Source organism: Amblyomma maculatum, chromosome 2, assembly GCF_055883805.1.
Source record: "Amblyomma maculatum isolate TAMU_Amacu chromosome 2, ASM5588380v1, whole genome shotgun sequence".
Lineage (NCBI taxonomy): Eukaryota > Metazoa > Arthropoda > Arachnida > Ixodida > Ixodidae > Amblyomma > Amblyomma maculatum.
In genome coordinates, this window is record NC_139345.1 from 132,869,457 (window position 1) to 132,886,302 (window position 16,846).

At 42.3% G+C, this 16,846-nt stretch overlaps 1 protein-coding gene across 1 annotated transcript in view; it reads right to left on the bottom strand.

The window, feature by feature from the left end:
- Positions 1-10,287, bottom strand: part of LOC146199921 (uncharacterized) — a 53,996-nt gene extending 43,709 nt beyond the window's left edge. The window contains exons 1-8 of the mRNA XM_084592229.1: positions 10,203-10,287; positions 9,387-9,506; positions 4,507-4,656; positions 3,783-3,934; positions 2,737-2,842; positions 2,069-2,194; positions 1,728-1,778; positions 545-815 (exon numbers count right to left, since the gene is read on the bottom strand). Of these exons, the coding sequence (XP_084448355.1) occupies positions 545-815; positions 1,728-1,778; positions 2,069-2,194; positions 2,737-2,842; positions 3,783-3,934; positions 4,507-4,656; positions 9,387-9,506; positions 10,203-10,287 (1,061 nt within the window). The remainder of the gene's footprint in view (positions 1-544; positions 816-1,727; positions 1,779-2,068; positions 2,195-2,736; positions 2,843-3,782; positions 3,935-4,506; positions 4,657-9,386; positions 9,507-10,202) is intronic.
- Between the last annotated feature and the right edge of the window lie 6,559 nt (positions 10,288-16,846).

Below are 16,846 nucleotides of genomic sequence, written 5' to 3' on the forward strand. Positions count from 1 at the left end.
TACCTGGTGAGGAGCTGAAGTAGTAAAGGAAAGGTTTACGCAGGGAATGCCCGTGCAAGTGAAATATATGATGCTCAAAACCAAAGTTATCGCAAAAACCTTCGAATAAAGCTATTAACTGGAAAGGAGTTGGGCCATGCCTTAAGCTTTCTGCGATTTACGTTCTAGCAAATTAAATTGCCACCAGAGAGTGCCGGGGAGCCCGTAATGAATGCTTAGAACAGTTTGTGAATGTTAAGCTCCAGCCTACAGTTTGAATTAAAGAAGCTGTTTTTAGGTAGAAAGAGAGGGAGAAGATGGCTACACAGTATGAAAGAGCAGTGAACAAGGGTAGAGGGTGGGGGGAAGCCTTAGTTCTCAGGTCGAGCTAATGTTTCGACAAGTGGTCTGGCCCAGACGAAGAAAAGCCCACTTGTCGAAACATTGGCTCGAGCTGTGAACTGAGGCTCCCTCCCCTCTACTCTTGTTCTGTGCTCTTTTGTATAGGCCTAATTTTTGTAACTCCTGTAATCATCTATTTAAAACAGTTTCTAATCCTGCTCACCAGTTCAAAAGTAGTGTGGCGATGTCAAAAAGGTTTCGGTTTGGGTATGCCAACTCTATCTTCTCCACCAAATCCACGAAATAGCCGACGCTGAGTGCTGTGGGTTCCACATTGTCTGTTAAGGCGGTCCCATTTAGTAGCATGAGCTTTGGACACTTCATGCTCAGCGTTCGTTGCAGTGATTGCGGGGTGCTAGGAGCTTTAGGCAATGGCACGCTGACACGCTCTTCCATCGTTGGGTAGAGATTGCTTTGTATCGAGTGAAAGTCAACTGCAAGACAATGGAAATGCAAAAGTTAGCTAAGAGGTGAGTTTTTGTCTCTATGCACTATAAATATAGTCCTACGCAGTACAAATATTGTGAAACTACTTTTTTCTGATTCATGCACCAGAATTCTGATGTTGATCTTTGAAGGCTAGTGGCATGTTAAACGTCTCGACATGAATTAGCTTTAAGTAAGCACCGCATAATATATAAGAATGCCCGTCAGATTGTTGTGTGCTCTTGGAATGCCTGGAATCCTTCGTGTAAGCTGAACATAAAAAGAAATTGATCGCGCATAGGTACTTGCTGCCCGCTTTGTGACTGGAAATGATGGCTTCTTGCAGATTTCGCGACATTTCTAGAAGAGTTGATTGGCCTGCTCTAGAAAGATTTCTGTGAACTGGTATATTATTATATACGAATTTCCTTAACCACCATTGTTAAGCAAAAAAATGTATAGTTTCCTTCATAATTCGGCCTGTATTTGATACTTTTCTTTAAAAGGAATTTTCTGCCATTTTCTAGATATTCTATTAGGCATTTTTTAATCACTAAGGTTAAGTGTGACTCAACGGTGAAGATATAAAAAGTAGACAAGTATATATTTTAACCTTCCCATTCTTTCAAAATTTCGTTTGGATTTTGCTACTGCTATAATGCTGCAGATTGTCTCCATTCACAAAGACCGTAAGTGCACTAGACGTTTTTAAGAATAAAATAAATAAACAAATCTATTACAAGGATATAACCGAGGAAAACAAACACCCTATGGCTGAAAATGTTGTTTAAAATGAGCGGTGAACGGCTGCTGAACCGAGAATATTTTTCTTTAGATTGTTTTTGGCATAAAATATTACTTTCAAGTGTATGTGGCTGAAGCACCTTTTTCGAGATGGAAAGAAAAGCACGTTTACTTACTGTCATAATTGATAGTGATTTTCGTTTGGTCTGGGAACTGGCATCCTGGATCTGCACGCAACATAGGAAGAGTGAATGTGACCGTAGGCATAATTTTCTTGCTCCCTAATGCACTTTTGCGTTTGCCTTCAATCTCCGAACACACAGCGGCTAAAGTAACGATTAACAGAAAATGAAGCAGAATTAAACGCAACTTAATATTGCTATATGACATCCGGTTTAAAACGTGAACACGATGAAGTTCCGGTTATTTGAAGAAAATGCACAAGAAAACTGGAAGCGTAGGAGAAAAGGTGAATGCTCCCGCATAAGGTCTTACAGAAGCCACGGGGTCTTCTTACCTATGCATTCCAGGAAAGGTTCCCCGGGTTTTCTAGCCAGCGCCATGACAGAGAACTGGAGTGAGTGACAACTCGAAGCTCCCTCACCGGCGCAGATTTTCTTGACAGTGTATCGAATTGCCTTGACTAAAGGTGGAATCAAGACAAAACAAAATTGAAAATGTAGCTTGGATATTTGCTTAAGTTACAACCACTTGTATTTAGGAGGTGATATATAAAGCGGATTAAAATGTTCGACATCCACAACTACAAAGATATCTCGTAACTCTGACTTCTCAGAAGTGGTTCAGCATGTTCGAATAAATTACTGTACAGCTACAAGCCATAAAATAGGGATCACAGTGAGGGGATGTTGTCCTTACAAATCGTCGTTCAAGCATTTAAACAGTAGGAAATAGCAAAAACAATTTTTTTTTAATAAAGAAGCGCCGAAGAGGGCCAGAGTATATAAGACGCGTGACAAAACATTACAAGGATATCCAAGGCTATTCAGTACTATTCGTGGGGAATGGTGTGAATAATACTAATTGATTTTGGGATCGGTTTAATGACATGAAATCAGAGTGCGCTACTTTTCACACCTAAATACCAAATATAAATAGTTGTCAATATTGTTAGCTTTTACTTTATAAACGTAGCACTAGTAGCATTATTTGTTAAATACTTACCTCTATTACCAGTTTCTTGGCAGAGGTCGCTGTATGAATTCATTTTGGTGCCGTTCGTATTGAGGCGGTCCAGGCACACTTTTATGGGTAGGTGCTGCGACTCGAACTGAGAGAAAAATGTTTAGAGATAATATTTCCCCACCGTCTGGCTATTTTGAAAGATACTTCATGGACCTGAAGAAATTGTTGTGCCTTTCTGTTCGTCATTTAGGATTTCATAGTTTATTCCTAAAGCAGGATTGAAATACTGATCCTTCGATCATTTTATGGTGCGCAGCAAATATTTATTATAGAATAAAGTGTGACATCTATGGAGGGCAGATGAAAAGTATAACTTGCTCCCTCTCAAAAATGCGCGTTTGACTGTTGACAGTAATGCTAAGGAGGACCTAACATTGGTTTGACGTCGGTTTAAGCGCGCATTATTCCGCATACGTTTCATGACCTTCGCCAAAGCACACCGTTTTGAGAGCTTCTCTCATGGGGGGAAACAATACACCTTTGACCACGCTTCCCAAATGGCAGTGCAAATTTTAGAAAGGATTCTCTTTAGCAGACAGTAAACATTCGTCTGTTGCTGCGGAAGCCGAAAAGATTTAAAATCTGCTTGGTATGTGACATAAGGAAGAAAATATTTTGCAGGAGCCTTTGCAAAACTTCGTATTTTTTTAAACGTAGCAATATCGTAACCTTGAAATGCCTCCAGCTTAAATTCTCGCAAACTCAACTGAAAGCCGAATTGAAGTTGCGATGAAACAAAAGGCGAAAGTGAAGGTGAAACTGGTGCTAAATTCTTTCCGCAATGTGATCCTACAAAAGACGAAATTTCTTAGCGTCCCGGGCTAAATTCGAGCCTACGCAGGCCAAACTCGGTTGACTAGATGGCGGCAGAGGCAGAGATAAAAAAAGTCACACCTTTCTAATTGATTCTACGCAGCCGGAGAATTTTTGAATTTTTGTAGCAAACATATGCACGGGAACAAAATACATGGTGAAAGCATGCTACCACTGCGGAGAAAATCGACAATCTAAGAAGGTAATCATACGGTGATATTGAGTGCTTGAGGAACTTCAGCGAAATGTCCCGGGTGGAGAGCCCAATGACGGATGGTGAGTGGCGCCTGGAAGTCTTCCAGAACATCGGAGACATGCGCGACTTGGGAACGCTTGCATTCGTTGCAAATGATGTGCATAGGAGCTGCGAGTAAACGCAGTCAAAACTGTTCAGTAGAGAAAAAGCTACGGAAACACGAGTTTGCAGTTTGTGAGGTAACACATTGTAACACGATTTCTTTTTGCAGCGATTTTGCGACACCCAGAGCATACATTCGACACGAACCATGAAAGGTCGTACACTTTTGCAATACGCTTGCTTCTTGTCGCTCCATGAAAAGCTAAATTGCTGCGATTGTTTCATCTCATTTCTAGTTAGCAGGGGCGGATCAAGGAAGAAACGGCATGTGCTCTCGCATCACTCTTAGCTGCTTATACACGTAAGCCTTTCCCCTAAGCCGTATCATTTCTCGTTTTATCGTATTATTTGAAGCTGTTTCAACGAAATCGATTACTGCCAGTATGCGTTTATTACGATTGGACTCCTGAACAGTTTACCACTTGAAATGAATAATAGAAACAGTTGGGTTCATGGGCAGTTTTTTCAAGGTCATGAATTTTTTATCCATTATGAGTTTCGTCTCTTGATCCGTTATTGCGTGGCATGTCTTATACACGCAGAGCAGGAAAGTGAGCTTCTACTGAAGAGTGACAAACCTTGGCAAACTTCTTCGGCGAGCTCCCGCGAGATCTGTCTAAGCAGGGCGTCATCCATGGAGTTTGGAATCACAACGACAGCATCCCGGGGACCACGCTTAAATGTGCGCAGAATGTCTGTTCTCGGTCCAACAGTGAACACTTTCAGATCTGCGAAGGGAGCAGAGCAGCACAATCAGGCGTGCACAAAGAACCCAAGCAAAAGAAGTCTAGCCAGTTCCTTTGGTAAAAACTAAAACTTTGGCATGATTCAGTCACAGAAAACGAATATAGGTTTACAAAACGCGCATGCGTGGTTTACTAGAGAAAAATTTTCCCAGTGTTTCAAGGTCATAGCTAGTGTTGTACCTCAAATTATTTACTTGGCTGCGCAAGAATGATTACATTTATAACAACTAGCTTTTGCCCTATTGTGTAAAGTAGGGGTTTAACAACTCGAAGCGGTCAAGAGCCGAGCAGGACATCGTAGTCGAGGACATTAGATGAATATGCATAGAACACCTGACGTTTTTGCTGACATCGCACAGTACACGGGCGTTTTAGTTTGCTTATCCCCAGAAAAAAAGGATTCGCTCATTATACTTTTGTGTTTTTTTCCTTGTGAATAACTTTGTATGAAGGAGCAGGATCATTTTTCCAATAGTAATCCCTGTACGGGGAATAGAGTATTTCTTAGCGAACAGTGTTGCCAACTCCAAGGGCAACTACTAAGGCTATTTTGCGCTGAGTATGCTCTTCTTCATTATTAAATGAGATTGGCTACGGTAAATTGGTTTAAACACAAGACACGTGGTATAAGTTTCGCATTGGATGTACTAATAGGTAAAGAATGGACTACTGAAATTGAAGGAGTCCATGGCTGTATACGAATGCAGGAAAGTAATTTTCCTCCTATGCCAATTTCTGTGCTAGAATACCTTAGCAGTCAGAAGTCACGAAGGGACACGCTGCATGTTAATGAAGTTAGTAGTAAGTGCTACATGACAGAACTCTTCACTTGGCACTGCTAACGCATATCCATGGTTTTAACGACATGTGCCAAGAGAAACCCATCATCAACTTCTCGTTGAGGCTACTCTTCCGCATCTAATTGTGTCCAAGAACAGATTATTATACAGCAGTTAGCGACGTTGGGTGAATTACTAATATTGGAACCAAGAATAAGATCTACATAGGATCCAAGCAAAAGGCCATGATTTTAGAATGATACAAAACAGGAAAAATGAAAATGCCGTATTAGGGTACCGGAAAAAGAAAGAGACAAGCGTAGCGAATAAATTTAAAATTTTGTGCATTTGTTTGTTTATAGGGTTTAACGCCGCACAGAGATGGCAATGGTGAATGCTGTTGTGCTTCAATATATACTTATAGAGCTTACATTTTGCTGCCATCGAAATACGACCGCCACAATTAGGATCAAACCCGTCTACGGGCTCAGTAGTCGAGCACCCTAAACACAAAGCAAACGGGCGATAACAAAGAAAATGCAGCGCATGTGGGAATGGAACGGACAAGATTCCATGGGAAGTGTTCCCTCGATTATTGCGTGAAACGTAGACAAGCAGAAAATGAGATTTCCTGAAGAAGGTAGCGAATTAACGAGTTTTCACATAAAATTGCCTTCATGTAACATCACGCCTCGCCCTCTTACTGTATTGGTGGTGCATTGAAAACCAGGAGTAAAAAGCGTATGTAGTTCTGAAAACAAAGTTTATAAAAACTTACCATAGACGTAAATATACTTGGAGCGCCGCACACTTGCAGCGTATAACTTCTGTACCATAAGATTTGAATCTGCGCATATATAGCCTCCTTGTGCTGCGTTCTCGTTGTTATTTGCGAATATGCACCAGCTTTTCCAGCACTATCTAAGCGTAAATAAAGCTATTATGACAGCAGCTCATATGTCGGAAATATACAGAGCCCCAGGAAACAACCTTTCCTTCATGCTCGTGCAGGACGTTTGTATTAACTTGCATGTTCGCACTTATGTTCAGCTTCGTGGCTCAGACTAACCCTTCTTATACGCGTAACCAATGTGTATCCTCCATCCTGTACAATGTTTCTCTTCTTTCTCTCTTCCCAAACACTTTGCCTTTTCTGGAAGGACAAGGCTTTGACACCGAGCGGGAAGAATAACGCGCCTTTGAAGGTTTGCAAATACACGGCTCTGCGAAAAACCTTTAAGGCGTATACGCTATGCTGGGTTTTTGTTCTGTCACGGGGACTCGAGGTATATTAATATACTAACAAGAAAGCTTCATTAGTTTAATATGCAACTGAGCCCATCATAACTGTTCGGCACTTGGGGGAGCCTTACCATTGTGTTCTTTTCGGAGCTGTTGAACAACCGTATCCACATCGTGCATGGTTGCCTTGAAGGAACTGAACTTGAAGTATACGATCACCTGCGAGCAATGGTTGACACTGACATTCTTTCGTTGAGAACAAATGCATTGCTTGACGCACAGAAGCTTTTTGCTGCATTTCAAAAGCATGCATTTCATGCACCCTCTGGAGGTCTCAAATGTTTCAGCAAGTTAGGTCGAGAGTCTTTTTGCATTTAAGAAAATAACGGAACATCCTTTATCAGTTCTGCCTATGTTCAGCCTTATGGGCGAATGCGATGCCCGAAAGATAAATTGTGCCTACGTGCTTGATATTTTTCTGCAGCAAACGTTTTAAAACCAACACTCCAAATCTATGATAATTTAGGCAGATTCGACAAGCTAGAGAGAATAATACTTAGTTATCTGTGCTCTGAAGGCAATATGCTGAGTAACAGGATAGTTTGGTTGAGGAAGAGGTGTGTTTTTTATGCCAAGTGATTCGCACGGTATAAAGCTGATGAAAAAAAAAAAGCAAGATGAAAACTAGAGGGCATTTAAAACAAAGTGTGATCATGAGCTGGTTTGCAAGTATCTTTTTGGTACGTGCTTACGAGGGGGGTAATGCGTATGCGTACGTACGTATACTATTATATACGTTCAGTATTCGATGCATGTGGTATACGCAACGGCTTGAGTATTTGTAGTTTCTTTTACGGCTTTTATTATTCCCATTAGTTGTGCTCCTTTTCTGTGTGCATGTTTGCACGTGGGTACTGTTTGCTTGAGTAGAAACCGTCCTTTTTTTCTTAAAAAAATTCAAGGGCACTTTGGCTCACTACAGTGCTTCAAGGCGGAAGCCTTCCCCGCCGCGCTGCTTAGGCATTGACGGCGAGACCGTTAGTGATTGACTACAATTGTGACAAATACTGCGCCTTTTCTTTGCTGTAAACCACTTTTAAACGCTGCTGAGTCTTGCTGTACCGCGTCTATTTCTATATATGCTCTGTGGTGCGGCGTTCGAGGAAGCGCCAAATGAAAGAAATGAAAGGCGCCGCACGCACGCCTGGATCGAACGCCCGGCGGAATCAGCTTCGTGTAAGCGTGAATCTCCTGGTGACGTCATCACCAATCGTGGCGTCATGACCGGATGTGACGTCGTATCACCTCTGGTTATTAGACATGATCGGATATACGTCATGATGACGTCACGGCAGATGATGTCCCCATGCGACGGCTATGGACGTCTCGCAACATCTAACCATAACTATTGGCTAGTGATAGTTATTGCTGGCTTGTAATTTCTGAGTACTGGTTAATTTCTGGTTAGCGTTAGTTAAACACCCCTCAACTGTTAAGTGATGGTTAGTGACAGTTACGAGGACTTCCAAATGCATGGGTTCTTATGGGCATCTGCTTACCTATTTTATTATTAGTCAGAAGTTATGAATGTATTTTGAAAATGCCTTAAATCATGTTCTGATATCATCCGAATGCTATTGATTAAGTATCAATTCAATGGTGATTGTCTGCCCATATAAGGCATCTACCCGAAATCTGGACACATTTGCGAACGACAGCATGAGGCATTAAATGCTTTAGCTTTAATAGTGAAGCATCTGTAACCAGCTACTAACAAACCATTCTAACAAACCAATTCTAGCACTTTTAAAGTTTAGAATGAATAATACAGTTCAGCTGTACTAAGCTCAACTTCTTGGGTGTCCCGTTCTCCCGCTTTGACCAAGTCGCCTGCTGCTGCTGCTATCTGCGGTTTCGCCGTTGCGCTCTTGGAAGAGGGGGGGGGGGGGGGGTAGTTTTTTTCAGCGAGGCTCCCCGGATGGTTACTGCGGTAACCAGCCATTTATTAGGCCCACACTGAAGCTATCTTAAGGCGGCTTCTAAAAAGCTGTTGCCGTAAAACCAAACGGCATAAACAACTGATGTACTAATAGCATGACTGATAAAGTGAGTGCAGTAGAATGCAGGCCTTGTCGCTGCAGGTGTGCTCGAAAATTTCCTTCTGACACAAAATAGTTGCACGGCAATCAAGCTGCAGATTTATTGAATATACCATATTTGACGAATAACGTGCTTCTAGCAGCCTTCCCTGTATGCTGGTTTTCTCTCTGCACCCCCAGTCAATTATTGACCCCATTGGCCAGAAAAAATAATGAACAATCTGGGCATAGAAGTTTTGACCGGTGAGCTCGCCATAGAACTGCAGAGTGGTGGGATATTTCACAATTTATTTCAACAGTAAGCAGAAAGAGAGCTGAGCCCTTGGAACTAATAGTGCATGGAAGCGTGAATTGAACGGAATGCTAGAGTGTCACGCTTCCACTTCCTTCTCAGTGCGCTGTGACATTAACTCCGTGCCTTCCGAAGCACTTTTCTAATATGCTTCGAGGAAAGCGCTTTACACGAGTAATAATATTTCGTTTCAAACGGAGGCTAACCTGCCATTAAGCAAGGGGAGCTGAGTCACTGTGTATGTATGCGTCAGTCGAACATAAGAACTACGCATCAGTTCGTGCCCGCATCCAAACTAACGTTTGTCTTTCCGCACCTTGGACGGCGAAGCCGGATATGCCATTCGGTCTCGAGGCCTCAGCATGTTCCAGGTCTTGTGCACAGCCCGCCATATATCCACCTCCGTGCACTGCTGGCAGCCTGCGTACAGAAGCAAAGACAACTGTAAGATACCTATAAGCAAAGACATAGTATTATGCAGATTAAACAAACGTAGGACCCAGCTGTCCTCTACTCAGCAGTAAATTAACGAGAACTATGCCAGATGGGAATGTGTAGTGTTGAAGAACGGAATTACGGTACTTCATTAGCAGATCTCTGACAGTTTTTTAACACTGTAGTGCAGCCGCACTATACCAAGCATTATTTTAGAAAGGCAGCTTAGTTGTTCACACAGCCAGTGCAAAAAGGCATGTGGAATTGCGACTGCCACCGTTTCAAGACAGTGCTTTGGATGCTTGAACTCTCTACAGTACATATCGTCAGCCGTGTCGACGCCGAGCTATCTGCTGGTTGTATCCTTGTATCTTAGACATGGGAGAAAAATATGGGGCGCATGTGCTACATCTGGAAGGGTATGACGTCATAGAGTTGATAATGACGTCCATCTGCGGCTCCTTTTGCGAATTCCCTAAGCGCAAGTGCAATTCGGTCCTGGCTTAATCACTGATTCCTTATTGTCTGCCTATGTTATCTCGCGCATAATCACTAGGATACTGTCATAACCTGACAGTTACGAGAAAGACCGCCAGACAAGCGTACTGGGCCCTATTTTAACCATGTCGAACGAAAATGCTTCTGTGGTATGGGGCTAACACGTTTACTCAACATTCAAACGTCTGGGTTCAATTTCCGCTTCACCCACCAGTTTCACGGATTCTGCTAAAGTTCGAATCTTCTCCCTAAAGCGTGGATATGCCATGCCCTGGAATACCGCAATCTGCCGGGGATTCAGTGCCCGCCCATGTCACTCACCTAATACTAGCCTCCATAAACTTCTGCTAGTGACTTTTCGTTCAGAACCGACGCAAAATTATATATCTACAGAACAGGGCGTTTACGTATTCGCACTGGTTACTAAGTCAAAGGGGGTATGTGCAACAATTCATGCCAGGTCCACGTGCTAGGCTACAGCGCTCATGCATGCGATAACAGAAGTCCAACGTCTTTCGCTAATGTAATACTACAACCGGCTTTATATGCGTTCAGAATAACTGATGTAATATAGAAGTTACCTGGACGCACACCAGCTTAATGCTGATCTGTGGCCTATTATGAACTGGTGGAGCTAGTTTAGGTTTTTAAACGTTATCGTTTCCTTGGTTTTTGAGCCCCTGACATCGAATCATCTTTTTCTTTCATGAGCTTCAGCTTCTTCCCCAGCTTCTGTAAAAATGATTACGCTTGTAATATAGCAGGCTGGCGTTTTGTGTCCTGAATCCTGATAAGGTATATACTGCACCATATTTAAGAGCAAGTTCCCTCATGTTTACATATCTGTGCTTGTCTATCGCACTTTAGGACGGCATTAACGCCGTCAAAAGTATCAACCTCTGAAGCTAGGAGATACGTTAGCTACAAAAACCAAACAAACAAACAAACAAACAAACAGAAAGAAAATAAAGGGCAAATTGTTGTGTGTGGTTTAGGAGCATGCACTTAAGTTCGCAGTGGTTAGAGCACGTTGCACTAATGTACTCTTTTGACGAAATCTCCCTGGCACCATTTAGGAGACATCAGTATTATCGTCATGAACAAAATGAAATTTGATACCCTGTGACGGAGCTGGTTCTATGATTTATTCTGAGGTTATGGTAAGATGTGTTTTTGAGACTCTTTTACGGGTCGCACAACTTTCGAAAATGGATTAATGAAACTCTGACATTGCCTTTTCTTGGCATGTTCTCAATGGCGCATGATGGTGAGGCATGTGTGTCTCGGCGGGAGTCGTAGAGGAGCTCCAGCTGACTAGCGTCTTCACTCAGTGCAGCCGCGGACAAGCTGACCGCTGTGTGACGGCCTCCTGTCCTCAGCAGTCTCTGGGCCATGTAGCTGCAGAGAGCGGAAATAAACCATTCTGCCACCTTGAGAAAGAGCATGGTACTTAGCAAGCGTATTCAGTTCAATAAAACTGAGCCTATTAAGGTTTAGTGATTTTCACACAAGGACAGCTCCTTTGGCTTAAAGGACGGGTTTTAAGACAGCACGTGTAGTAATCTTTGTTATAACGGCCATTCTCTAGGACATTTGTTTACCTGCCTGTCTTTAGATTATAAAGGGCAGACGGAGTCACCGCACCTCATTGAAAGTAAAGCTTGAATAAAGAAAACACAAGAATACATCGGCTGCTATAGTGCAATCATTAGAGAGGCCGTTTTTGATTGCATGTGAGATATGTTTTTACGGATAGAATATACGGCAAGAATGGCGTTAAATATCTGAAGATAAGCAACAAACATTTTTTTTATCACAGACCCAACATTATGCTTCCAAAATCGAAGGCCATCAGCACTGAAGGCAAGCCCTGTTCAGAGAATAATAAAGTTGCCATTGCGATTTCAGATATTGAAAGTGAACAGGGACTCTTTAAAACTAGTTAATTTGCTTCCCCCACTGAGAATTGAAGGAGTGGTGTCACGTTCATTTTGTATGCATAAATGATTCATGCTGTTTACGTGAATTACGACGCCGCAGATGTTGACTTTGTTTACATGACAGCACGCCAAAGCGACATCGCTTTGCCTGACTGGAACACAGGAAAATCCCTTCAAAGTGTTTGAAAACGTCTTCACGTCTGGTCTCGAAAAGTCATGTTGGTTAAAAGGTTTTAGAAATGAGCTCCCTGTCGACTTTCATATTTGGAGTAAAATGTTTGTGCCAAAAAATTCCAACCCCTTGAAAGCGACGCAATTCTACTTATTCCTGTACTACTTAAAACTCTACGAGGTAAAAAGTGTGTACTTTTGGTGCATAGTTCACCTGTAAAATGCGGACGCATGCAAATTTCGCGAATATTGAAATAAAAATTCTGAAAAATAATTTCAAGCACAAAGTGCACTTTGAACAGTTGGAATCCGTTGTCTAATATTTCTAACAGCGTACCGTGTCAAGTGTCCCTTCGGGAAGAACTGCGTTACCGCACACAACCACCAGCAGACGTTCTTACTTTAAAAAATGTTGTCATGACGAGGGGCCTTAAACCCAAATTTCAATTATTATGTCCATCAAGTAGGAGTCTACTGTCCGCGGGGAATGAATTCGTAGAAAACCGGTGAGAGCGCTGCCTTACCTGGAAATTTTCTTTTGGTAGTTATCATAGATGGTGTTGCCCGGAACAGGATCCAGGAGGATGAGGACATCGGTTTGCGTGTCACAAGTGGCTGACGAAGTGGAAAATGTCAATGTGGCAAAACAATAAATTTATTAGAAAGAAAACTGTACGATCCTTATTCTATTTAGTATGATTCTTGCAGAACAATGCACTAGAGTAGAATACTGTGTCACGTAAGCAGTAATCGAAATGTTCACTAGCGAGATATAAAGTTGAAAAAATGAATCCCTCAGAAAATCAGGAATTAGAGAAATAATCTTGTTGCTACACGGCAAAAAAATACCACATAATAAGAAAATAATATTTCTGATAGCAAATGCAATCCTAAGCAAAGAAAGAACGCTAAACAGGCAATAAATAGTGTGCAGCAGGCAAGTCCAAAGAACGAATAGCTTTCTACCAGCTAGCATTGTTTAAATTATGATCTAACTGCCGTTCAAAAGGCTTACAAATGCACTGATTAGCTATACCTCACCAGAAAGAGGGTTGTAGCCAGATGCAACGTGATCGTAACAGTATTTAAAAAAAAGAATGTTAGGCCGGAAGACAAGACGAAATGTTTTATATTACCACATGTGCTCTCCTCATTAATTATTTTGTAGTGACGTGTGGTTGGTCAGTACTAGGTTCTAATATTTATGAAGGCTTTAAGAAGTTTGCAACGTATATTAGGGTAATGACACTTCATAGAGATTTGTTCATCATAACGCTTAAGATTTACTTTAGTAAAGTTATAAAGAAAAAACAAATGCAAACGAACTAGAACAGCACGTACCGGCACTGCCATCGTGGTTTTCGATGCACTCCTTCGGTGGCTCTGAGGTTTAAGCGAAAAATGAAATTAGCATTTTGCAAGCAGCGAACAGAAGAGATAAGCAATTTTACACGTTATGCTGGTTTTGGCCTCATTTATGAGCGAATATCAAAGGAAGAACACACACGAATACGAGTTACCGTGCACTAAGACAGGTTTTTGTCTTCCTGTTGGGCTGAAATAGGAATTTCGGGACGTCGTTTACACGTGCACAAAAAAGCATTGATACGTTTCAAATGATTTCATTGAAAAGGAAAACTAGAGTGAGTAAAACAAATATGAGTTCGTCTCGTTGGAACCACGGCAGAAGTTTCGGTGTATGAAACGACGAGCAATAGAAAACTTGCATCGTGTTTTCTACCCCGCAGATGCAACTTATCACAGTGTTAATGCTCATAACGTAAACATAATTTTCAGCAATTTTCAGCATATTAGGAGGCCGTTCAAGCTTCGCGGAAACAGTAGGCGCACTAGCGGGCTTTCATTTGCTTCAGCTCCTTTTTAGCTATGAAGGAATTCAATGTGATGACTGAGCACTTTCAGTACGACGGACTACGACGGAATGATTCAGCAACTTTTATTTTTACTATTTTATTTTTCTTGTTGATTTTTATATTTATATTGTTTTTTACTGAAACTAATTAATCAATCAGTTATGGCTTGAGGATTAACCATGAATCACTCATCACAGTTCCCATTCATTACCTTGCGCTCATCGATCAACTAGAAGCCTCCATGTTTTTTGCCATGTTTCGAACACTTCCGATACCTCCCGACAATTCCCGAGTCGTAACTCGGGTACGGCGACGGCTTTAGCACCAAACGAGCTGCACACGCTTCGCGTAAAAATATCCTGCGTAACCTACTAATTTTTGGGTGCTCTTGTTTGCGACGCCAGGTTTGCTGTGGTCCAGCATGAGCTCATATCATCTGCTGTTTTAATAGCATCGGAGCATTATATTTCAAAATATTAATATTCTGGTGGCAGTATAGTGACAAGTGTAGGAACTGCGTCACATCTGACTACTTCGTCACACCTGAACTGGCAATTCGAGCCCAGCCGACGCGGACAATCGTCAATCGTATGCGCTAATGATCCTCAGCAGCTATGACGCGGGCTCCCATGTCGCGATGCAGGAAGAAAAAAGGACCACATGGAGCTATGGGCATGTGTATCACGCGCGCTGGTTTCGACGAAGCTGTTGGAAGCATCTATATATACAGAATGGAAGGCCTAAGGATCTGCGCTCATGCTTGAAGACGCGGAAAAAGATGCTGCGGGGGTTCGTTTTACCGGCGCCCCGAGAGGAAAAGTTTTCCGCACATGGATTCTGAAGACGTGCTACGAACACTGCCAGGAAACGGACGTCCTGGAAGGCGATTTCTTTCGACTCTTGCTATTTCCGGACGTCTTCAATTACGCAATAAGCGGAACTAACACCGGTTATTCTGGACAATGGTGCTATTTATGCTCTCTATCGAAATGGCTTGTAACATTATTGCCTTCCCACGATACGGGATAATTTCACTGCAGAACGAAGGCACCTCCTAGCAACGATGGCTTAATGGTTATAGGTGCTCGATGGCTCAGTCCAAGCGCACCGACTGATCACAGCCGCAACAAGCGCTTTTCTACTGAGGAGATTGCAAGGTGCCCGTCGACGTAATTTGAGAGCTCCAAGTGGCTCAAATTTTTCGAGTCCTATGCTGCGGTGTCCCTCACAGTCTGAGCCGATTTGGGGCGTTAAAAATTATAAACCAAACCGAACTGAACGAAGGCACTTCATATCGACCTCATAGTACCGTTTGAGTATTACAGAGTAATTAATTTGTATCTACATGTGGTGTACAGGCTGTGGCCTACTGTTTAGATATACGCCGCAAATTGTATAGCATCCTATTTCGGCAGCCGCATGAGCCAGCTAATCCCACTTCGTCACTCGAAGAGTGTTCAACTGTCCAAGCCTTCGCAATGCTACTGTTTTAAAACACCGCTCCGCCCATGAGGCTGTGTTCGAATTTGTAAGGCACCCAAATCCCGCCGCTACATGGCAGATTAGTAGTGTAATCATTTTTTTTTTCAATAACAAAAATTTTATAATGTAACAGAAGTTTGACACACATGGAAAAATTTAGGACTATTAGCGCTTAATCTCCATAAATCAGTATACCTGCGAAGACATCGTAAAAACTGAGCTTGGTCGCTATCATGTTCTAGCAGGAAATTTTGAAGGTTGAAGATTTCTTCATCGTTGTAATTATTTTTGGGCAGCGAGTTGGGGCGGTTCGTTTACTTCCAAAACAGTTGCCGGATACAAAACTATCCTGAAAGAAATAGAAATTCTCATATAATGTGACTATAAATATGTATTTATTCCTGAACTAAACGTCAGGGGGGAAGCCCGTATGAAGCTATTTTACTCTCCTTGTCAGAAACTACCAGTTTGCTCGAAAGACAGCACAGACGAAAAGGGGTTCTAATGATTCTAATGGGCTACCAGTATACATTGATATACGTGCATTATGGAATATTTAGTGTAACAGGGGCTGGGAAGATTGTTTTCTGAAACGTTCGACCATTTCTTTAAAGCGAAATGTGCTCATTATCACTGTTACGGATGGGCAGAAGCCTTCAACAGGAAAAACAACCAGAAAAGAAATGCATATATGGGTTTAACGCAACATTCGAGATCGGCTATATGACGGATGAACTAGGGGCGGGCTTCAGTGTCGTTGACCACAAGGGATTGTTTAACGTTCAGTCAAATCTAACCGCCGAAGAGCGTCTTTCGCAACTGCTGGGATCGAACCCCCCGTTCTCGAAATCAGCAGTTGAGCGCCATACAACTGAGACGTCACGACAGAGGTTTACCCGCAACAAAGAAAAAAGAAAGAAAGAAGGTATTCGGATAACTCTATCGTGGTTGCAGAAGGCACAGAGTAGCGTGTTCAAGCTGGATTTTGCTATGCAGCAGTCTACAGTCGCATGTTTCAGTAACTACGGTATTCCGAAAAGAAACGGGAATATACGATTTTTTAGCATTTGAAGTAACCTGTCTTGCTTTGACACGGCGCCTAACGACAGTAGCGCTTCATTTGAGATACCGCTTGGCAAAAATCTTAAGCGCCGAAGAATGCGACTGATGACGTCCTTTCCTGCGTGACATACTCAATATGGAAAAGTATTTGTTTATTAATGGAGCGAGGGTTCATATCTTTTTGAAGAGGCAGATTGGTGAGAAAAAGCACACAGGAACCGCAAAAGCCGTCTTGTACACGCCGCATGCGCTCACGTAAATCACTGCGGGCTAGCATGCGACGCGAACACGCATCCAC